Source organism: Ptychodera flava, chromosome 4, assembly GCF_041260155.1.
Source record: "Ptychodera flava strain L36383 chromosome 4, AS_Pfla_20210202, whole genome shotgun sequence".
Lineage (NCBI taxonomy): Eukaryota > Metazoa > Hemichordata > Enteropneusta > Ptychoderidae > Ptychodera > Ptychodera flava.
Window position 1 is genome coordinate 25,708,663 of NC_091931.1, and position 22,991 is coordinate 25,731,653.

The 22,991-nt window shown below is 37.8% G+C and overlaps 2 protein-coding genes and 1 long non-coding RNA gene across 3 annotated transcripts in view; all 3 read right to left on the reverse strand.

Moving 5' to 3' along the window:
- Positions 1 to 22,991, reverse strand: part of LOC139132188 (uncharacterized) — a 212,236-nt gene that overhangs the window by 159,172 nt on the left and 30,073 nt on the right. Inside the window, exon 7 of the mRNA XM_070698577.1 lies at positions 22,729 to 22,991. This exon is cut by the window's right edge and continues 326 nt beyond it. Within this exon, the coding sequence (XP_070554678.1) occupies positions 22,729 to 22,991 (263 nt within the window). The remainder of the gene's footprint in view (positions 1 to 22,728) is intronic.
- Positions 10,159 to 12,001, reverse strand: LOC139130472 (uncharacterized). The gene is made up of 3 exons (XR_011551869.1): positions 11,835 to 12,001; positions 10,882 to 11,070; positions 10,159 to 10,249 (listed from the first exon to the last, which is right to left on the reverse strand). It is a non-coding gene; the product is annotated as an uncharacterized lncRNA (long non-coding RNA).
- LOC139131288 (neuralized-like protein 4) lies at positions 14,842 to 19,209 on the reverse strand. The gene is made up of 4 exons (XM_070697279.1): positions 19,074 to 19,209; positions 18,755 to 18,870; positions 18,481 to 18,628; positions 14,842 to 17,749 (listed from the first exon to the last, which is right to left on the reverse strand). Exons 1-4 carry the CDS (start codon positions 19,136 to 19,138, stop codon positions 17,545 to 17,547), a joined length of 534 nt encoding a protein of 177 aa, XP_070553380.1. The 5' UTR covers positions 19,139 to 19,209; the 3' UTR covers positions 14,842 to 17,544.

Genomic DNA, 22,991 nt, shown 5'->3' on the forward strand with positions numbered 1-22,991 from the left:
TGGTCTTTCTGCCTCGCCTTGCGGTGACCTTGTCCGGAAGGACAGTGAAGTTGTCGGAACAGTCATCTGGATCCCATGCGTGCTTCACTTGCACGTCATCGACCGACACCTGGTTGTCGTCATCCATCATTGCCTGCAGCGCCTCCAACATCTGTAGAGTTGAACCCCTCTGATGTTGCAGAACTTCTGCCTGTAGCTGAGATAATTCATTTCCCATATTGCAGCCTCTTGTTCTCCTGATATGCTGATGAAGCGATACTTTTAGTCTTGTCGAAGAAATGAAAGAATATAATGCAAAATTTCTTTCCGTATTTTATTGTAATATTTTCACATTTTTTTTCAAAATATGTGATTTCACCACTCTTGCCTCATAATATCACGGACTCACTTCTATAGAATTGTCATATATTCGCCCGTATGAAGATTTTTAATCCGTGATTTCTCACCAAATGTCCATATCTTGTATCTATTAAGTGGCGAACCACATGCACCCACCCCCGATTAGCGGCGATCCGTAGTCTTACAATTACCCGACTCGACTATGCTATATAATGTTGTTGTTTTTTCTACAAGTATATTTTGAAAGATTCAATCATGCACGGGCCTCGTTAGCGTAGACCCATACACGAATGAATGGTCCCGTCTAGGACAGATGGGACCATTGCCAACCTCGACGTGGTCGATGTCATCATATATACTGTTGTTTTGCCATCGTAGAAACGGGTGAAACCTGTACGAATACAACAATTCGTAGTTGGGTCGCGGCAAAGACTGTGATGTAAAGGGCATTGTACCTGTATCATTTATAACTCGACGACGAACCCTTTCACAGTTGCTGTTTAAGCTCTTAATTTATCGGAACAACACAAAACGCCCATAACGGAGGCGATCGCACAGACGTATTTAACTACTTTCATTTTACAACTACAATACAACATCAATTCCTTCTAACTCAAATCGAAACAATATGGCGGAGAAAACTACCGATAGTTGATCTCTTGTGCTGTCTTTCCCCTCACCTGTTATGTTGTATTTTGCAAGAGTAGAAACTGGTGAAACCTGTATGAATACAGCAATTCGACCTATGCTCATAGTTGGGTTGCGGCCAAGACTGTGATGCAAAGGCAGTTGTACCTTTACTATCTATAACTCTACGACGAACCTTTTCACAATTGCTGTTTAAGCTCATAATTTATTGGAACAACACAAAACGCCCATAATGAAGGCGATCGCACAGACGTAACTACTTTCATTTTAGATCTACAAATCAGCATCACTTCCTTCTGACTCAAATCGCAACAATATGGCGGAGAAAACTACCGATAGTTGATATTTTGTGCTGGCTCTCCACAAACCTTACTACCGTTGTTCTCGATTACAAGTATACTCACTCCTAGCTCACTTTCTTCACATTCTAAGCACCTGCATTCTTCAATGTTAAAATGTTCGACCGATTGCATCGGTTTCGATTGTAACAATATGAACATTAAGCGGAGTGAAACATAGGTCAAAATCAATGAATGCGGGTGTTGGTACACCCGGAAATAGGTTACTCCCCGTGTAATAAGTCCCTCGACATTATGGCAATATCCCTAACTTACGATGTTATTCAGTGAGGAACAACCTAATAGGCCTACCTTTCTCCCTTGAAATAAAGGCGCGTTCAAAAATTCACCGTGCACGCTACTAAAACCACAAGCTTTGATGTAAGACGGCGACGTGTACTTTAACCTGTTGTACTGTTGTGACCGGGGTCGTGTCACTTGACCCCGAGTATATGATGTTTATAACGTGGGTTGACATATGTTGTGTAGCGCCACCTATTTCAAATTCTTGTCCAGTTTGCCACTCAGTGCAGATAGGAAATAATTGCATACCGCTGAGTTTCTCTCCTGTGAAGTGATAATTATGATCAAGATGGAGTAAAATTTACTTCCTTGTAGTGATTGAGTTTTTTGGGGAAAATGACCATAGCAAGGTTATTGGCTAGCACTGTTAAAGCATTTACGGCCTAGCTAGCCTGTCTACAGCGATGGACTGTTGTGGATAAATTATAGTCAACCATATAGTACGGTCATTGGTTCCTTTCCAACTATTCTTCAATCCTTCGACTGTTGGTGATTTTCTCCTTGCCAATAGGTGTCAAAGAAGTTGATTATATAGACAAAGTGACAAAGTGATTGATGTTTGATCACAGGAAACTCTGGCTCCTTGTTTGTTTGATTGTTTGTTTGTTTGATACATGACATCTGATTGGTCCAACTTGAATTAAAACAACACGTTAACCTGCTAAAAAGTTTCACTTAAGTTTCGATGAAGGAGAGCTTGGAGTAAGATGTGAAAAGTGGTCAATTTTAAATCTTTGTACAGGAATACAGTAAATGAAAGAGTGGATACAGTAACCAAAGGTAACGTTCTCTGCACACATGTGGTATTTATTTGTCAGGCATTTAGTTTGTGTTTTTGATGATGCTCGCTGCCCCCGTGAGTTATTAGAAAGTGTGATAGATTTAGAGTGAGTGGTAGACATACAAGAGCGCCTCTCCTCATGGAGAAGGAGGGGTAAGCTCTATTTCACATATGAGATCGTATTCGAAATGTTTTAAAGTATCATTTATTGAATATACCCGTAAACAAACAAAAAAAACAAACAGAGAACAAATAAACAAACAAACAAACACCGCTCTTTATTGACAAACATGAACACAAATACAACTAAGCATTGTTCTTTATTGTATGTGGAAATAATCATACATAAATAAACAGTATCCGGGTGCACATTGAGTACGCACCCAAACATTTTGAATGGATGAAGGCTAGGACTGTGTGAAACGCTTGCGCAGTTTATACAGGTAAAAGCAATTACATTCATTGAGGACGTAAACGCAAAATACGTAGAATAAAACAAATAAAATGTAATAACATATATTTGCCAAACATATATAATTACCATGCAAATCGATAGTATCGAAGGAATATGAAAACTCTTTCTGTAGGTATTTTGTTTCGTAGATAATGTTGATACAATTGCTTAACTGAAATGTTAGTAAAGTTCATAGTTGTACTATTCCTACTCCTTCCATTACATCAGTCGAAAATGCACAACTATTTTGATGAGATTGCGTGTTTCCTTCCTATCAATTATTGTTATTCCTTGGTTTACGGAAGAAATTGCATAGTCAACTGATTGAGATAACTGTCTTGTACACTGCTTATATCGTCAGATCTAATCTTTAGTGAGATTAAATTTCAGTGAGCTGCAGCTACGCTCATTCATGCATGGCATTTCGTCACTCAATTTTGACAAGCAATCCGTACAGAATCACAGCTCCGCGTTCCTTGGTGAACCATTCAATTTCTTGGTCACTGAACTTTGGGTCAATCTTTGACGTCACATCTATAGTTTTCGGTCCGACTTTGTAACTTTTGGGGTTAATACGAACCTGGAACGCCACTCTTGCCGTATATGACTTTTCTGTTGATGCGTCAGTAAATCTAAAAGAAATGCGAACCAATTCAACACTCTGAGCGCCAAAGTCAATTTTTGTCCTCTTTATAATTATACCGCAGTCAGATTTTTTCCCATATTTTTTGCCAAATGTTGATAAAAACTGCAGTCGATGAAATATGATGTCCATTTGGTCAAAAATTACCAAAAAGTTACAGAAAAATTCATAAAAATTTGTAAAAAGTTGTTTAAATTTTGGTGGGAAAAATTACAGCACTCAGAGGCTTAAGTTTTATAATTCCATTCGTTATCAGGTTTCGTCAATTTGAATTCTTTTCGTACTAAGGATATAGTTCAGCTACCAGGAGTCATAACGTTAAGAGACAACAGCTGTATCATTGGACTACTTTTCCATCATTTTATTCTATATGACTAGCATATTTTCCTGTTCTCCTTCAAGAATGTCGATATATTCAATATTAGCGAAGGCAACGAAACACATCGTGTAAAATATGTTAAGTAGATGATGGAAAATGGCCTCTATAGTCTAGACTTAAATTTAACGGTCAATAATACTATTGGCTATTACACTCAGTTTTGAAAGTTCTACAAAAGGTTTTCAATACGATTTGGGGATTGACAAAGAAATTATACTTTACAAACACAGAAGAAATACTGGCCAATGCGGAATATTTAGAGAAAGAAAAGACGTTCCAACTTAATGTTCAATTATGAATGAAACCCACTCGGTTGCAGGCGCGTAGACATCACACCCTGAATATCGTATACTGGGAGAAAGGAATATCTGTTTAGTGTCAAAAGCCTTGGGCTTCCATGCGTCGGTGAAATGACCTGGACACTCGCTGAGTTTTTCTCCTCCTAAACGGGTGTCACCTGTGAAGGAAAGCGTGTACAGTCACTACAGTGCAGTTGATAGCGAAAGTGAAATTGAAAAATTAAAGTTAATTCATTACATTGTACTGCACAATTAAAAATTAACAATGCACATCGATACTGAAGTATAGAAGTGGTAGATGACAAAACCTGGCATTAATAATTCTCCTGTTTCAAGTATCGGTTTCACTGCTTCAAGTCTAGTGCCGTGAAAAGCTACATGCCACTCCTTAAAGACGTTCAATGCTTTAGTTTTTGGCGCCGTCCTGAAAATACACAATCATGAAACGTTCTTTCCATGAAGTTTTAAAACTCTCCCTAAAACACAACAATAATCATGGTAATCCATGTAATATGTCTAGTGATTTTGGCAAACTTTTATATCAACCTTACTTTAAAGCAAAGCGACAGCATCCGACTGGTACTCCAAAACGTTTTGGTGGTTGCCCTCTCGCATAGTACATATCGTCACCTCTGTTGCCATGACAATGTACACAGTAGCAAATGACGAAATGCAGTACAGAGTAATCATCTTGAACTGAATATATTTAAAAAAATGCACGTGACAAGGAAAATTCAAAGCACATGTTTATGTCCTTTTTTATACTTGGATTCCTTCGAGTATTTTTACAAATCTGTAAGATCAATATGACTAATGTTTCATAAATCACATGAATGGTAATTTTAACAAACCATTGCGTTTCAAAATATTTACTACTCCGTATGTTAAGTCTTGGTTTTCCAATTTTGCTGACACGTTTATTCCTACCCAATCTACTGGAATAGGCAAGCATGAATTCGTTGCGATTTCAACAATAACAAGGCAGTATTGCTGAAGGCAATGAGTACTTGGGCCGTGATAGAGTAATTTTGAGGACAATATATACTACTATTCAAATATGGTCTTGAATTTCCTCCTGTCAATGAGGCATTTGATTAACTGGTTATTAAACGAAGCAGTGGCATGACAACGGCAAAATATGTCTAGCAACTTTTGTGGAGTTTGAGGCAGGGGTTCTTTATTTATAGCGGGAATTGCTTAAAGTCCTTAAATATTCAAATTACAGCAAATTTCTTTTGTTCTCGATGGTAGATGTCTAATATTTAGATGGGCATATTTAGATTTCTACCCTATAGTTATCCCTATATACCAAAAATCGGACATCCAGCTCTATTGGCTTGCTCAGAATTAGATATGCGCATAATTAATGAGGTACAATATGTGGTGTCATAAGGTGTCCCATCATACCATTTATGAAGGGTGTAGCACTTGTGGTTACTGAGTTGTGGACAAATATATATATTTGAGGTCAAAGGTCATCGAGGTCACGTGACATTTTGTCAAAATAATTGTATTGCTAAGTTATTCCTATATACCAAAAATCAGACCTCTAGCTCTATTGGCTCGCTCAAAATAAGATATGCACATAATTAATGAGGTACAATATATGGCGTCATAAGGTGTCCCATCATACCAAATATGAAAGGTTTAGCACTTGTGGTTACTGAGTTATGGACAATAATGTATATTTGAGGTCAAAGGTCACCAAGGTCACATGATATTTTGTCAAAATGTCTGAGATATCTGCGTGAACCGATGGACTCACTGATGGACTCACGGACGGATATGAGCCAATCTATAAGCCCCCTGGACTTTATCCGTGGGGACAAAAAAACTGTGTCACTGCATCCTTTAGGCAATATGAATACGATGAGAAACTAAATTTTTATTTTTCTTGGCATCATACATGCGAATCTATGGAGAACTGCCTTATACATGGGAGTCTATGGAGGTGTAAACTAAAAAGTCCTCTAACACGGCCAAATTTGAAAGCATTGTGAAACAAATCGACGTGCATCTGTATGGGGTTGGGTACTAGGCGTGAACGGACGCACGGACATGACCAAACCTATAAGTCCCCTCGGACTTCGTCCGTGGTGATTAAAAACAACGCAACAGTTATTACAGCTACACCGGCGGTAGGTTCATATCCAGAGCCCCGTACGGTCTGCCGCCTTCGCTTGAAAACAATCTCATGCACCCGGCCATATGGGCAGCTGGCCGGATGCATGACTTCCGGAGATGAGGCGAGCTGTCACGTTCAAGCTCAGGATTACTTGTCGATCAAATTTCAGTAAATTTACCTTACCTAGATGAAATTTTGTCTATAGGCTGAAATTTCGCCGAAGTTTGACAAAATTACATCGATTTTTCAGGTTCATATGCGACATTTTGAGTTTTGAGTGCAGACAGAAATAAGTTTTGAGGCAACATGGCTGCGACCCTATGTTGACCCCTAGCCCTGCGTACGATGCTATGTGCTACAGCTAACACACAGCATCGTACGCAGGGCCAGCGAGAGAGTTGCCGACATCGACGGTTATTTACGAGAAATGAATAAAAGACTGTCATTTTGGAAGCGATCGAGTAGCTGAGGTAGGCTGGGATACGACTTGGGCCCAAGAACGCTGAATTTCGGCAGTAATTTGGCTTTTTAGGTCAAGTCCCAAAATGGATTTGAAGTCACCGACCCAACGTACGGGTCTTTGCAGGGCTGTGGTGAGCGGGGCGGTTAGCTGTAGCGGAACACACAGCATCGTACGCAGGGCTAGTTGACCCCCAAGTGAAAATGTGTTCGCGATCAAATCTTCCTATATTTTTTTCAGAATTTTCAACAAAATCATTGCTTCTTACATCTTTTGTAAAATATAAAATACTAAAATAAAACTGCGATGTGCCATGTCTCCAGATTTCTAAAATATCGTTCGTTGACCGTTCGACGCAAACTTGTGACGCAGTTGAAATTCAATTCTGACCGCCAAATAATCTTAATGAGACGAGATCAGTCTAGACATCCTCCAAATTATCCAACCATTCGCATTGGAGTTCAGCTCGCTTAGAGTATCATAACATTTTTCGGCCTTCTTTTAGATCGACCCTAATATCTCCCATTTAGGAAATAAATACACAAGCTACCTCGACAAAACTTCGTGCACCATCCAAGACCAAACGCACTACAAATCTGTCTTGACGTCATCATCTCCTTACATGGTAATCGGCATACCGTATTTTTTAGCAAAGGGGACACAGAATACGTCGGAGTATTCAGTTTCAAAACGTATTACATTGTGTGATGTTGTCCAAAAAAAAGTCATGTTACTGCAGTGGTATAAATTACAAAACACAAAAGTTCAAATCAGTTTATTTGGACTGGCTTTACCCAACATTTCATATGTTTCTTATGCCAGATTTGACCACGTGCTTACTGGCGACCCCTTTTCATGCAAATTTTGTGTCAAATGATGTGTTCCCCTGGAAAAACAAACGTACGATTTCTAAATGAAGGAGGCGAAATTTGCCCTCAAGACGCGAAACCACCCCTTACGGGGTGTACCTAGCTATTTTTAACGAGCTTCTCGAATCTGCAGCTCTATTTCGAAATGATGGTCTGGTTTTCTCAGCTCAAGGATAAGTGTTCTCCATCGCTGTAGGCATTACTATTCTCAACCGGGGTACAGTTTCCAGTCGTAATGTTTTTCATTGTGTCCGGGATATAAAACCTTTCCTTTTCAAACTTTCTCTTTGATTAACACTAATCCACATCTTGTCAGTGATTAAACATGTTTCAAGTTTAAATGTTAAATTCTGGTCTCGAGCCCTCCTGTTCGACCAAACCGAAATTACCCCTCCCACTTTGGCTCGTCCAGTGGGTGTAGCAAGGGTCGTGCCATCGCCTAGCAAACGGAGGGTGCATTAATTGTTGCATTTCGATGCACATTTTGATTATATTCAGAAGATTTTGTGGCCAGAACTCAGATAGAGAAGCATTTATATTCACATCTCACTTATTCAAGACTGGCTGAGAGCAGCACTTCCATTCAGTTAACATCATTACGCCATTTATTATGCCAAGAAAGATGAAGCCAATACATTTTGCCCTCCCTGGTCTCAGCCAGAAATGGTTATACCTTACAGTTTTTTCCCACGGAATGAAAACAAATGTACTTGGGCTGAGGCCCAAGTACAACAATAACACCACCCTTTCAACGTTATGCTTTTCTTAGGTCAGAGAACCTGCTAAGCCAAGAGATTTCTTAAACTTTTCCCAGAGATTTCGGTAAGTGCAGCGACTTCTTGTAGCGATAGCTGTTCTTCCTATACCTGTAATTTTTTAATGTAAATATATTCGTCTTGGTCAAATAAAACGATAATAAGGTTCGAATTTAAAAATTGACAGCGTTGATAAAATCGATTGTACTTGATAAGACATGAAATACTCGGCATTATCTAATAGAACATCGCAAACAAGTGTGTCACCTTGACAGATAGGATTGATCTTTATCAAAGCTCTCTTTGCTGCTTGCACGACAGCAGTATTTCCAGATCCTTGTAATGACGTCAGACTTGTGATAACGCCTGGTGTAGAAGCGATCACTGGTTTGTTTCTTTCTAAATGTGCGAGCAGCCCCAGTGTGTTAGCAGCAGACTCCTGTACGTCCGGTCGGTTCTGATTCAACAGTTCAACAAGGATCGGCACTCCGCCTAATTCAACGATCAAACCTTTGTTCTTGTTATTCACTGCTATGTTACAAAGCGCTCTCGACATATTAGCCATCGAATATGCACAGGCTTTCATGTTGCCCTCCAATTTTGGATTTGTAACTATGGCCTTTAACGTGCTTAGAGTATATATTATCAAATGTTTGTCTGCAGTCAGAATGTTGACGTCTTGGTCCTCGACGATTTCAGATAATATTAACATCGCTCCCATCGCTAATGTTAAGTCCTCGGACTTCAGAATCGGAGAAAGTCTTTCAATAGCACGTAGATCTCTATAGTTTTGTCTGTTCCGAGCGACCTTTGCGCAGTGATATACCACAACAACCGCGGACATGATAAGGGACCATCTTCTTTGTGCCTGGGGGAAAAGTGCAATATTCACGTAGATACATTTTACTTGGAATTAATTATGTCCTTTGCAGTGAAAATTTTGAGATCTAAGACGTGAAAAACTTCTTGACGTAGTTCAGGTTGCATAAGTCGAGGTTGTTTGCCAGACTCTAAAATTTTACGGCGTGTTACCCTTCAATCATGGTATCAACGGTTCATCAATGAAGAATAAAGTTAAACTAAACATGAATCTTATACAGAATTTATTTTATCTTCTCTTTCAAAACCTGTTACAGGCAATAAATAACGAAATGTCATCTTTTAATATCTAAACATTATTCCTATGTCTTTTGCTGAGTTCCGTAATTTTATTGCTTTCTTCCTGTTATGTATTACTTTTAAGGTATTATCCCGAAGAAACGAGTAATGATTGGCAAGCCAGAAAGGACGATACTCGGAAGCATACACGTATGTGCGTTTGGCTGATATGTTCATGTTTATGTCCATATGTCTGAAGCCGTTGGTAATATCTTCGCTCGGTTATTAAATAAAGCGTTTCAACGATATCCGTTGCGGCCATCATCATATCAATGAGATCATTAAGGTTACCGGTTAGAAACATCTCTAACATCATATCTTTGAACATCCTGTATATGTAAACAGCAGCCACAAAACTGTGAAAGACATGCCTTAAATACCTATGTAGCATCACGGCTTTTCAAGAAACATCGCTTGATCTTCAGGTAGTGATGAAAATAATTGAATAGGATTAACATAAATGTTGATAAATATCTTACATATTTCTGGAAATCCCATACCTCTTGCAGACAGGAATCAGTGTTTGCTACTGAAACACTGTCATGTACACCCATCCTGAGCGTGACAGGACTTTTAAGTACAACTGTACTGGACGATCTAGAGCTAACCTGTATTGGATGTTCACCTTTCACATAAGCTTCTATTAAATCACAAATCGAGTCAAATTCTTCTGTTGTGAACGAGAACATGTACTTGTGCTGTGTGGGGGAAAATGGAAGTAAATTTGATTAGTAGCTATTGATGGTTGGGGTGAAACCCATAAAACATAAGGTGCCACAAAACCAGTACCTCCTTTAAAAATCATTCAAACATGGTCAGACAATTAAAATATTCCACAATACAACTTAGCTACCGTATTCTTCAATGCGTTTATTAAAACTACTTCAGTTTACACATGCAGGGTCCGTTGTATGGCAAAGTCAGAGATCCATCCTTCGTGAATTACATGTAAGTGAAGGTGCCCCATCAAACACACTTCCTCATTTCCAATCGTTCCCACCTAGACTTTGAATACCAGCGTTGATAACAATGACTGGTCGTTATGTACCAATCCGGGCATTTACCGAGACTAGCCTTCGCTATTTGTTTTTACTAGGGTCAACGAGTCAAAATCAAGGGCTTGTTTTGGTATGACTATACCAAATGTTGTGAATTTACTACTGGATTTTATAAACTTAAAATCATATCGCAGCTTATATTGCAATTACAGAGGGTATCTACTTGCAACAACAAGGTTTAACGATTTCGCTTCAATCGTCCGTTAAAGTTTAAAGCACTCATGGACAAGATGTTTTGATAAAAAGGTTAAATTATCATATACTCAACTTACATCTCGTTCTTTTATTACAAAATGGATGTCTGTTCCATCCAATTTAACAGACAACACAAACTGGCCAGAACCATCTTCTTTTCGCCGGACGAGGAAATCTCCGTCGTCTTTTAAAAGTTCATTGGTTTTCACTCTTGATAGGCAGCCGTGGTACCATACCCTGTACGCCAATGTTTTGTCTTCCATAACCTTAATATAGTGAGAGTTAGATAATCATAAAAACACTGCCAATCTATTTTGGCTCAGTTTGCAATTTAATTGCAGTAACATTGAAGTTAGATTTTCGTCATTCCCGCGTCTATGCAATGTAGTAGAGAGACTGGCTCAAAGTTGGGCCTGGAAAGCAGTTTGCAAAACCCTAGAAAGTCTCAAAGACGAAACTGCAATACTATAAGAGACACTCAGAAGTATAGAGAAACTTACAATCTCAACTTTGTGTACAGCAACTTGGATGCCATGTCATCCCCTGATACCAGCATCTCTTGTTTAAAACGCTAGTAGTAATATTGAAGCACTCGAATGCCTTGTCATGCGTGGTTTGTTTACATTGTAATATCGAGTACATCTCAATAGTTATGGAACATAAAAAGCAGGCTACGCCTGCAGTACTTTAGTGACATTCAAATTTCAAATTTTTAACATTCAAAAGGTAGACTTGTATTTCATCAAGCTTTCATCGCCCTGTTAATCTCCGCCTATCGTTTTCAGGCTCTTATTTTCATTTTCACTGTCATATATTCTTCATGACGTTAAAACAACAGCAGACAGTAGAAGCTTCTAATCACTATGCAAAAGGAATCAGGAAGAGTTTTCTCTAATCCCTAGGCATAAAAAGGTCTTCTCCTGATTATAATATTTATTCCCATCCAAATCAAACTGTACCCGAATTGACTTTCTTCTTAAAATATATAGTCTTTAAACTACGGACAGTAAGCTTTCAAGAACTGTCATACCTGTTGCAGCTGTGCTCCTTCGTCTGCTCTGCCGCCGAAAATGTTTCTTCTCACGATAGGACGTTTGAGTAATAGTTGAGAGGAAGATATAACTGAAGTTCTACTTTTCACGCAACCTTCTATTAAGTCAGAAACTGTGGTAAATCCATTCCCTTCGAACCTGTATTTTTGCTGATAACATAAAACGCTTCATGGGAAAAACACTGTCTCTTATAAAATAAAATCAACTAATACGCAAGCAAGGCACACTAACAGCAAGAGGTATGTCGTATATCACATACAGTCGCTTGCTATACAGATGTAATGAAAACGCCAAAAGAGCGAAGCATTCGACTTTTCCCTTTTATAAATCGTAATGATAACCAAATAACAGAGACAATCATAGGAGAGGTATCTGTATCAACTTACGTCCTGTTCTTTAATTAATATATTTTTTCTGTTCCACCCCATTTCACAGACAACACAAACTGTCCAGAAATGTCCTCTTTCCGCCGTACAAGGAAATCTCCATCTTCTTGCAAAAGTTGACTGGCTTTCGCTCTTGGTAACATGTTATGGTACCACATCATATGTGCCAATCGTGGGTCAACTGCAGGCTGAAATGGCAACCAGCTGCAGTTACTTAATTAATATATATATATATATATATATATATATATATATATATATATATATATATATATATATATATATATATATATATATATATATATATATATATATATATATATATATGTACATATATCACTTCTTCTGTCTGATGATTGCAAGTTGCATGAAACTTAAGTAACAGACATTATTACTGTGTACTTGAAGTAATGTTGTTATATATAGATAATTTTTTTATTATATAAATTTATATACATATATATACATATACATATATATGTATATGTATATATATATTTATATATATATATATATAATATATATATATATATATATATATATATATATATATATATATATATATATATATATATATATATATATATATATATATTATATATCAATGGCTTGGTGTAAATTCAGGCAATGTATAGTGATCGATGCGTTTCCGCAAGGCATAGGTATTGCTAGACGTGGAACTTATCGTGATTACTCTACAGACTCTTTCATGCGCTTGGCAATCGTCAGGAGTGATGTTGGCGGGCTCGTTGCTACCTATATATAGGGTCAAGTGAACACCACCAAATCTTACAAGAAAGAGAATGACAGCAGCATTAATGACATCAACAGAGAGGCTAAATTGATCACCGAAAAACTGAAGATCGATGACAGGGTGGAAACTATGGCAGAAAAAGAAGCTTTTGTGGCACCATTTTACAACTGGTATAGCCACAAACTAATGACGTCAAAATCGCCGTACACAAAACTCAGACGCCCCGTAATTGCGGCACCGACTAACTAATAAGGTTAAAATAATATAAATTTGCACTTTCTTCAAATCCCTGTCACAATCTCCGACTGCTTAGTTTTTATATTGGGTGATGTACAGTGGGGGCCAGGAATTGTGGTTAGCTGACCAAATTGTCGGAACGGAGCGAGCGAAGCGAGCGGAGTTCCGACAATTTGGTCAGCTAACCCCAATTTCTGGCTCCCACTGTGCTTCACCCGACACAAAATCAAGCAAATGAAGGCCATCACAGACTTTTTAGGGTAAGGGCTAGTTAGTTCATGTGATTGCGGCAATAATTCCGTCTCATTCCGGGTACAATATGTCCCCTCTCACGTTTTATTCATCAAATTTGTTGTCATGTACAAACTGACCCCGACGGCAATGGCCATATTGACCCCTTTTCAATATAGCCGTTGCCAAAGACGGCACACAGTTACATTACAGAATTCAGAGTTCATTCAAATGCAAATAATAATCAATATGACGGCCAAAAAACTTTGTATGTTTTCATTTGCATTACTTCTTCTACAGACCAAAAATCACACCTATACATTAGTTCAAACTCTGTTATTGATTGGTTTAATTTTTTTGTCCACAAATTTGTTTCGTTTATCTTCGCGATATGCCTTCCAATAGAGTTTTAGCCAGGCTGTATTGTGGAAATTTATGAATACATGGATGTAAACAAAAAAAAATCTATATTGAATTCAAGTTCCTGAAGTCCAAATACAGCTTGAGTCGACACAGTGACAGACATTTGGTGATTGTAGTCATTGGTCGCGATATTTGTGCTTCCTTTTAATTTCTGTTGACCGGCGTGCGCAATGCCAATGCTTTATCGATATGTTCCTACAGGTTCCGATATTATTCGATGAATGGTAGGGGGCTTATTCTTCGTTGTCCAAGTCTCCTCAGTTCTCTCATTTCACCGCTAATCATTGTCTTCATTTTGTGGATCCTCAAACCTTCGCCCACACCAACACCTTTGAAGGCATGTGGATGCATGCCATGCGAAATTGGATTGGCTTCACACCTTCAGACTTATTTCCAACTTATCTTTATGAGTTCATGTGGCGGAGGCGTTTCGGCGATAAAGCTAAGGCGTGCTTGTTCAACATATTTCAATTCTCTGTCCTTCACCTAAATTACAGTCCCCTTCATCGATTAATTGCAACTCTGCACATAACACCATATTATGCCAAACGTTTTGAAACGGTCTAAAAACTAATATCACGCCTACATTGACAACTCAGGAGGCCACTGCTGCCGCTGATGTGTGACACTGGGAATGCACAAACCAGACCAAGTTCGTGCTAGTGACAATATATGCATCCTAAATCATTATATTGGCGGCGAATTTCGTTCGCTTCTGTACTTAATTCACTTCGTCGATCGGCGGAATTTTTATAATGTAATTTTCGTGGCATATCCAACGAATTGTTGTTCACGTTTTCATCTACAATAGCAATGAAATATCGCATGGCATACATGTTGAGTGACAAACCACTTTTATATAAAAGTGTATCCTGTCAAAAACGGAACACACACCATTCGTATTGTAAAAAAGGCAGCAAATGACAAATTCAATAATAAATGTCAAACACAAAGTTTTCAACATATAAAACATCCTAAACAAGTGACAATTTAATACTTTAACTGTGCAAATACAACAAATAATATGAAAAATATTCAAAAAATAACAAATCTGCACAACAAACACAACAATGCAGAGAAAAAAATAAAGACAGGCAATAAAGAATCAATGCAGAGGCATAAATTCAATAAAAGAAGGAAAATGCGTAAAAGACTTTCAAATCATTACAAGTGAACATTATAAATTCATCAGTTCCTGCTTAGCATTATCATCCTAACGTTTATATGAAACATTGCATCCCTCTCTCGCAACTTGTTCTCGTGGAGTACAGGTTATAGGTAGTGCTTCACATGCTGCAGGTGCTGGGTTCGACCCCCGGTAGCGGTAATAGTTGTTGTGTAAAAAACGTAACTTAAAAATAACACTTCTCTCCCTTGTCATTAATCAACCGTTGCTTCCACATAGGTATCAGGCTGGCTGAAGAAGACATGGATAGAGTAATAGGATACTGCAAAATGAGGGAAAGGAGTGAAAATAGTAAAAAATTGGGACCCTTCTTTTCAATCATTTCCCCCTAAGTTTCCAAGCCCCCATTCCTAACTCTTACCCCCAAAATAATTTATCGCCCCTTTTAGAACGTAACCTTTGACCTCATTTCCATAAGTACGCACATCTTTGACGTCATCAGTTTGTGGCTATACCACTTGTAAAATGGTGCCAACAGCTGTAATCGCGATACGGAAACTAAGGTTCAAAGAGACTTGCCATTCTTCACTGTGATGCGGACTGTTCAGAGAAAGAGTTACATAATTTTGGAGGAAGGTCCTAATGACATATCAAACATTTCGATCCACCTTACTACGACCAGGGTGACTATGACAAAAAAGCGAAAATGAAACAATAATTTCAAATAACAAAGATTTCTGGAAAAAAGCCAAATACACGCTAAGTCAGGCTATTATTCTATTTCCGGGGTTACTGATCGAAAGAAAAGTAAAACATTTGGAAAATCTACTTCCATTGACGAAGACTTTTCATTATCGGGAATATGTTACCTACTAGTAGGCACGTTTTCAAAATCAGTACAGTTGTAAATTAGTGGTTGAAAATAAACATTTGTTCTAACTCCGCCAAGTTATGTAGAGTGTCTCAGTGCAATAAAAAGGTTTATGCTCACTGGCAACAATAACAATTCGAAATGCTCTCTAAGTCTGAGGTTAGCAACCTTTGACATCAGTCAGTGACTGATTTTCATTTTATTTACCTTAATGCGCCAGAGATTAAATCAATTATTCTTCCGCTTATGGGGAGGGGGTGCAGAGGTGACGAGCGAATTTTTTTTCACGAAGCAACAAAATGCTCCACTAGTTACATTATTACTGATGACCTCGAGTGTATATTTTACAAACTGTTCACAATTAATAATACAGGCATTACAAATAACACGATTGGGACTCATTAGGGAGATTTGGATCTTTATATTGTTCAAATCTCTAAAAAGTGTTAGGTGCCGTAAGCTTAATGTTGCAATGTTACAAAGTAGTGTATACCTTAAAAAGAAAAGCAGATGAGCTTACATTTGCAGATAAAACCGACACTACTTCACTATCTAGTTATCTCAACTTAGTTTCAATTGTTCCGATCGTGTTAAATGCAGACGGTGTTGACAGAACAAAATTATAGCATTTACATATGCATGCTTCCAGAAGACAAAGAAAAAAATTAAAATATGCCGACAGGACTAACATAATTGCAATACTGAATTATATTTCTGTGAGATTAAGGTCCGGTCTTCATTGGCCCAATATTATTCGATGAAATTTGCTCTTAATATACTGAAATTCGGACAGGACTATAGAAGCACAGAAAATTGCTTTCAATACAGTTCAAAGTTGATGGCATTCATCAAAGCCTAATGAATGTACTTCATGGTTGTAGTAAATTTACAAAAAAAGATAGACAACACTGAGAAATCAAACTGTTTTCATTTGCATGCTTATTTCCAGCTCATTTCTTTGCATACTGACAAAAATCATCTTTACATGTTTAATATTTTACCATCTAGTATACTTTCGTTAAATTTTAAAGCGGTACATAAGTTTGTCATCAGAACTTAATACATAAAAAATCAACACGGTGTAAGCAACGTAATCTTAATCCATTCAATTCGTGTAACAATGTAAGATAGTTTTGTTGTGTTTTCAATGACAAATACGATAATTACATACTTATTAAGAACTAAATCTTCCGAATATTACTTTAGTATAGTAGATTCTTTTCCAATTTTGTTATGGTATTGCCCTGATAAGTTTGTTTGGTATCCATGTTTTCAATACGTAAGGAAGGCCCTCTTTGATGATTGTTTTTGTCATTTGATTGTTACTTGTTCATCATATAATAAGAGTAGTATTATTAGATTCAATGTTCAAAATAAGATGTATGACCAAGAATAATACTTGCAGTGTTTCCTTTAAATTTTGAGTCCTTTTGGAAACTTGAAATAAAGAAAAGTATTAATCATTAGCTAGAATAGAAACATTTATGTGGATAACCCGAGAAAGAAAATGTACTGATTTCTAGATAAATCAAACACTATTAATGTATTTCTTTATACTGCTTTGAGCTCATTTGGCAAATACAATCCGTAAGACAACTACCGCGCCCCGTGCTACGTGTATAGGCGAAAGGTTGTCTTTATGCAGGACCGCATCGCACTCTCACTCCACTTTGACGAGTAACCCGTATATAATCACAACTCCGCGTTCCTTCGTGAACCATTCAATTTCTTGGTTACTGAACTTGGGGTCAATTTCAGACTGCGCTCCGATGGTCTGTGGCCCGACGTTGTAACTTGTTGGGTTGATGTACACTTGAAACACCACTCTGGCCCGATGGGACCTTTTCGTTGACTCGTCAAGAAAACTAAAGCGGGAGAGAATATTGATTATGTTAAGTATTACCAAGCAAAAGATGATAAGAGGAAATTTTAACCAAGGAAAACACTTAAAAATCTCTCAATTTTGAAGTTCAATGCTGTACAAACGCCTGTTCAACATTTGTCATCGTTTTCAACAGTGAAGACAAAATAAAAAGTTCCTTCTCCTTGTTTAGTGAAATTATAAAATCGAATTTCCAGCACAAAGAAACATCGAAAAGAAGTCATTGTTATCGCAAAGGTCAAAAATCAAAAGTTAAATTGTTTTCATGTGTGTTTTCATGGCGAAAAGGTATGATAACGTCATTCACAAGTTGATTCTGTCGATTTTGTATGGTAACGTTATATGGTTTTGGTCATAAAATACCAGCAAACAACAAGGTTTTCCTCTTCAAAGATAAGCTGTCATTAAGACTTTCACTGCAAGTCAAATATTCTTTTCTCAGTGTGTATTCCCTGCACAACGTACTGTTTATCAATTTAAAAGAATCGTTCACAGAGTTTTTAGGCCGTTATATGTTGGCAGTCAGAACGGTCGATGAAGGTCAAAAATGTGTATGTTACTCATTCCTTGATGCAAAGACGAGTCGAGAATACATAACGCCGGGAGATGGAAAACTTTATTGTCCCCTCGAATACTCTTTTGTACAAAAAATATTCAAAATAATCTTCAAGGACGTTCACTTTTAAAAGGGGGAGTTTAACTTGGCATACTCACTCGCTTTCAGGTGCGTACACGTCACATCCGGAATATCGTATGCTTGGAGAAAGAAATATCTGTTTAGTATCGAAACCTTGGGGTTTATTTTCGTCCGAAAAGTGGCCAGGACACTCACTGAGTTTTACGCCTCCCATGCGAATATCACCTGAGAAGTAATTAACATACAAAAATAAGCCGAGAGAGGATCATGCAAGAAGGATTTTAAGTCTATGTTTAATTTTCAATATGACAACATCTTAATGAGCTAAATATTAATAAAATATTTTCATACCTGGCATCAAAAAATCTCCGGTTTCTAGAATGGGTTTAACCGATTCCAGTCTGGTGCCGTGAAAAGCAACATGCCACTTTTTGAATACATCTAATGCCAATGCTTTTGGAGGTGTCCTGTAAGAGCACGATAATAGCTCGGATAAAAATTATTGAATTCTTGTTGAAATGTCCATTACAAAATGATGAGATGAATATGTCATGGACGGTGTTTGTATAGACGAAAACTTGTCTGTTGGTCGATGTGATTGTTACAGTGGTTTCAGACCTAAATGTTTTTGGATCTTATCGTAGAGTAAACATAGGGAAAAACGACTTACTTGAGGGCGAAAACGAAACCATCCGAATGGAACCCCATAATCTTTGGCTGGTTGTCCTCTGGCATAGTAAAGCTTGTCACCTCTATCGTTATGACAGCTTGTACAGTAGCACATGTCGAATTTCGGCTCAAAATATACTTCTAAACAGAAAGAATAATATAAAAATGACTGTCAGAGGAATATAAATCAGCTGTTTATAGTTTCGTTAGTGTAAATCCTAACACAAAAATACAGTTGTTACATGCAGTTTCCCTCAATAAGGATTTATTCATAAAAGTCCGTGTAGAGTTCTCAGAAATACAATATATATATATATATATATATATATATATATATATATATATATATATATATATATTATATATATATATATATATATATATATATATATATATATATATATATATATATATATATATATACATACCGTGATGCTTGAAACAACCACACATGAAATCGACATTGGTACATGCCTGTCCCTGCCTTTCCACTCGGTTGATTTCACTTGGTTGATTTCTTAAAATGCAAATATTCTGTATTTCGCCAGACTGTAATTTCTTGGCTATTGATTACGAATTGCACGTGATATTATTGTGAATGTGCTAATCAAACCTGGTATTCCCAAAGATTTCTTGAACCTTCCGCATAGCTCTCTGTAAATACAGCGCCCTCTTGAGGCAGATGTTGGTCCGCTACCTCCTGCAAAATCGGTAAAAGTTATTACGGTTTGTACGAGTAGTGTGTGTTGTAAATCATAATTACAGCAGGTATTGCAATTACAAGGTCCTCGTGCCTCTCCCCTCTTAGATCAAAATATTTCTGTTTAGACGAAACTAAGGGCGGTCGCACAAAAAATCGGTCTTCGGGACATTGGGTTCCTCTGTGTACAGTGCCGTTACAGGAAATAGTGTTACAATTATAATTATAATTACCAAGAACTTTACCGTGGTCGCTGGATTTAATTCTGATCAATGCTCTCTCTGCTGCTTGTTTTACAGCTATATTCTCACTCTGGCAAAGTGACGTCAACGTTGTGATGGCACCTGGCACGCACAATATTTTCCCCCTGTGTTTATCTGCTTGAGCTAAATTCCACAAGGTATTAGCCGCCGACTCCTGCACGTCAGGTCGATCCCTTTTCAAGAGGTCAATCAGTAGCGGTACTCCTCCTAGTTTCACTATCAAATCTTTGTTCGTGTCATTGACTGCGATGTTACCTAGTCCCGTCGTGATTTCAAGTGCCGAATATCTGCCACTTTCAGTTGTACTTTTAAGCTTCGGGTCAGCAAGTGCTCTTTTTAAGATATCGAGAGTGTAAGCAATCATCTTTACATCTGCTTCCAAAAGACCAATTTTGTGGTCTTCAATAACGTAGGACAACGTGAACATGGCGTCCGTGGCAATTGATATGTTCTTTGACTTCATAAACGGAGCTATCCTTCGATGGCGCGTATGTCCCGATACACTTGCTTATTCTCCGTTGCCTTGGCGCAGTTGTGCAGCACGCCAAATGCTGACCTAACGAGAAATTCTCTCTTCTGTTCAAAAGAGAAAATGGTATTGGAACAGTAATGAAAACATCAATTAATTTTGTACTGTGGTGTTTCATAGGAACAATCTTTAAACAACTTTGGGGATCACTTAAGCTCGTTCAGAAAATGCCTAGGCTTCGCTTACTATCGACGCAATTTATAACTTTGTCTGTCTTCATTCAATCTAGACTAAAACAAAAAGCAATAAATTTGCAAATTTTCCGCTAATTGTTTGCAATACGAAAGAAAAAGACGCACTCCAGCAGTATCGTTTTGGACTGAAAGTATGGAAAGGGGATTTATATTCTGCCTAACAATCTCCATCGTTTGCAATATCCACAACGTAGCAATATCATACTATTGAAACTGACCATAACTGCCCCACATATTTCATGATTGCGCTATTAAAATACAGCGTGCACTTTTACCTCATTTGTCACTTTTTTTGGTCCAAATCTATCAATATCTTTCAGCATGAGTTCAAGAAGCCCTGACTGTCCGAACTGCTTGCATAGTTTCAGGCTATTATCAGAGTAATTCCAACACAGGCTTCGCAATAAAGTTATGCCAAGCCAAGTCTGCTCACTCGGGTTTCTATCTCCCATGCGTTGAAGACGTTGCAGCAACTTTGTCAGCTCATGGCCTCCTCCGAGACTTGCTAAATGATCGCCAAAACGCTGAGGTAGTCGCTCATCACTCATCCTTTCGAAGGGTTCAATGATAGTTGCGTATACTTTCTGGACGGCTATCATAACGTCAACTTCACTCCCTTTTGCCACGAGTTCAAGTGTTTCTTTCATGGCAAACATTATGGCATTCGGGTCTTTACCATATATCTCACCTTTAACCATGCCTTCTACCAACGCAGAATCGACGCCTTTATCTGTTTGTGAAATATAAGAATTTCAAAAAAGTGTCTCTCACTCTCAACATAAGTTCGAAACAACAAATCGTATGTATAGTCTGACAGTAGAAGTTAAGAATCAAGTACGTTCTCGCAGAAGTTGCAAGTGACGTGAGACATATAGCGTTTCCATGGAGTTTAAAGTGGCACTCCCCCTTGGTAACATTTTTCAATCAGTTGAATTATATTAACGTAGTAACTTTACAGCTAAAACGTAAATTGTGATTTGTATACAAAGATCACAATCAATCACAAAATAAGTAAATGAAGCACTTCTGGGCCAAGTTTAAACGCTTTTTCCAAAAAAAATCTCCGAATTTGCAATCTCGTTCTGGGCCCTGTTGTCTTTCGCGTGGGAATTTTAAGTAAATGTTGATGGTTTCCTTTGGTTTGTTGATGATATGATGGAAATAACAGGCTCTGCCTTGACTATTAACGTTTATTTATGGACGCAGGCGAGAAAAAAGCCAAAATTAACGGGCTCCGCAAGCCTCGCCCTTGCAGATAAATAAATGTTAATGGTCAGGGCGGAGCCATTTATTTCCGTAGTTTAGTAAGACCGCAGAACAATTTGAGTGTTTCATTAAATTTGGCTAGTGGGAAATGTTTCCCATAGCACAATCATTAATTATGCCCGTATCCTTTCATTATAGAGACAACAACAACTCAAATTTAATCAAATCTAGATCTTCTCATGATTGTTCTATGTGTCGAACTGCATGATATTCTGACCAACGGTTTTAAGTTATAAAGGGAACAAAATATGCCCATGCATCGTCTGACGGGCACACACATACATCGTGGCGATATTGGACCCGTTTGGGTCTTAGACCAAAGTTTTCAAAAATTTAAGCGTTTACTCTATATGTTTAATGTTCTTTATCGAGTTAGATTGATACGATTACTTTTACCCTGCTTTACTTGAAAGGACCAAAAGTCGTACGTTTCACTTATGAATGACAAGAAAAACGTTGTAATTAATGATACGTTTTTCGTAAGTAAACAATGCCGTTAAGCGGAGATAAATCTTCAACTCTTTTTTTATAGATTTTTGATCTTTCAGTATCTGTGAAATTGTCAAATTAAACATATTTGTCTTTGTCATATAGAATGACAAAGGTCGAAGTCCGAGAAATTGATATGTTTGATGAAGTTTTGTAGGCGATCTGATATGAAAACTTAGGATTATGGTGGGAAATAAATTGACAAGGAGTTTAACCTTGACAGGTAGGATTGATCTTTGTCAAAACTTTCTTTGCCACCTGCATGACAGCAGTATTTTCAGATCGTTGTAGTGATGTCAGAGTTGGTGAAGAAGTGATCGTGGGTTTTTTTCTTTCCAAATGTGAAAGAAACCACAGTGTAGAAGCAGCAGACTCCTGTACGTCGGGACAGTTCTGATTCATAAGGTCAACAAGTACTTGTACTCCGCCCAAGTCAACGATCAAAACTTTGTTCTTGTTGTTCACTGCTATGTTACCA

Bases quoted from the DNA above. Each gene is read 5' to 3' on its own strand.
- LOC139131288 (XM_070697279.1), bottom strand. From the start codon at position 19,138: ATGCCAGAGGACAACCAGCCAAAGATTATGGGGTTCCATTCGGATGGT. The intron at 18,629-18,754 runs GTATGAAAATAT...ATTACTTCTCAG, and splicing joins CGGAGATTTTTTGATGCCAG to GTGATATTCGCATGGGAGGC. The intron at 17,750-18,480 runs GTGAGTATGCCA...CTCCCGCTTTAG, and splicing joins GTGTACGCACCTGAAAGCGA to TTTTCTTGACGAGTCAACGA.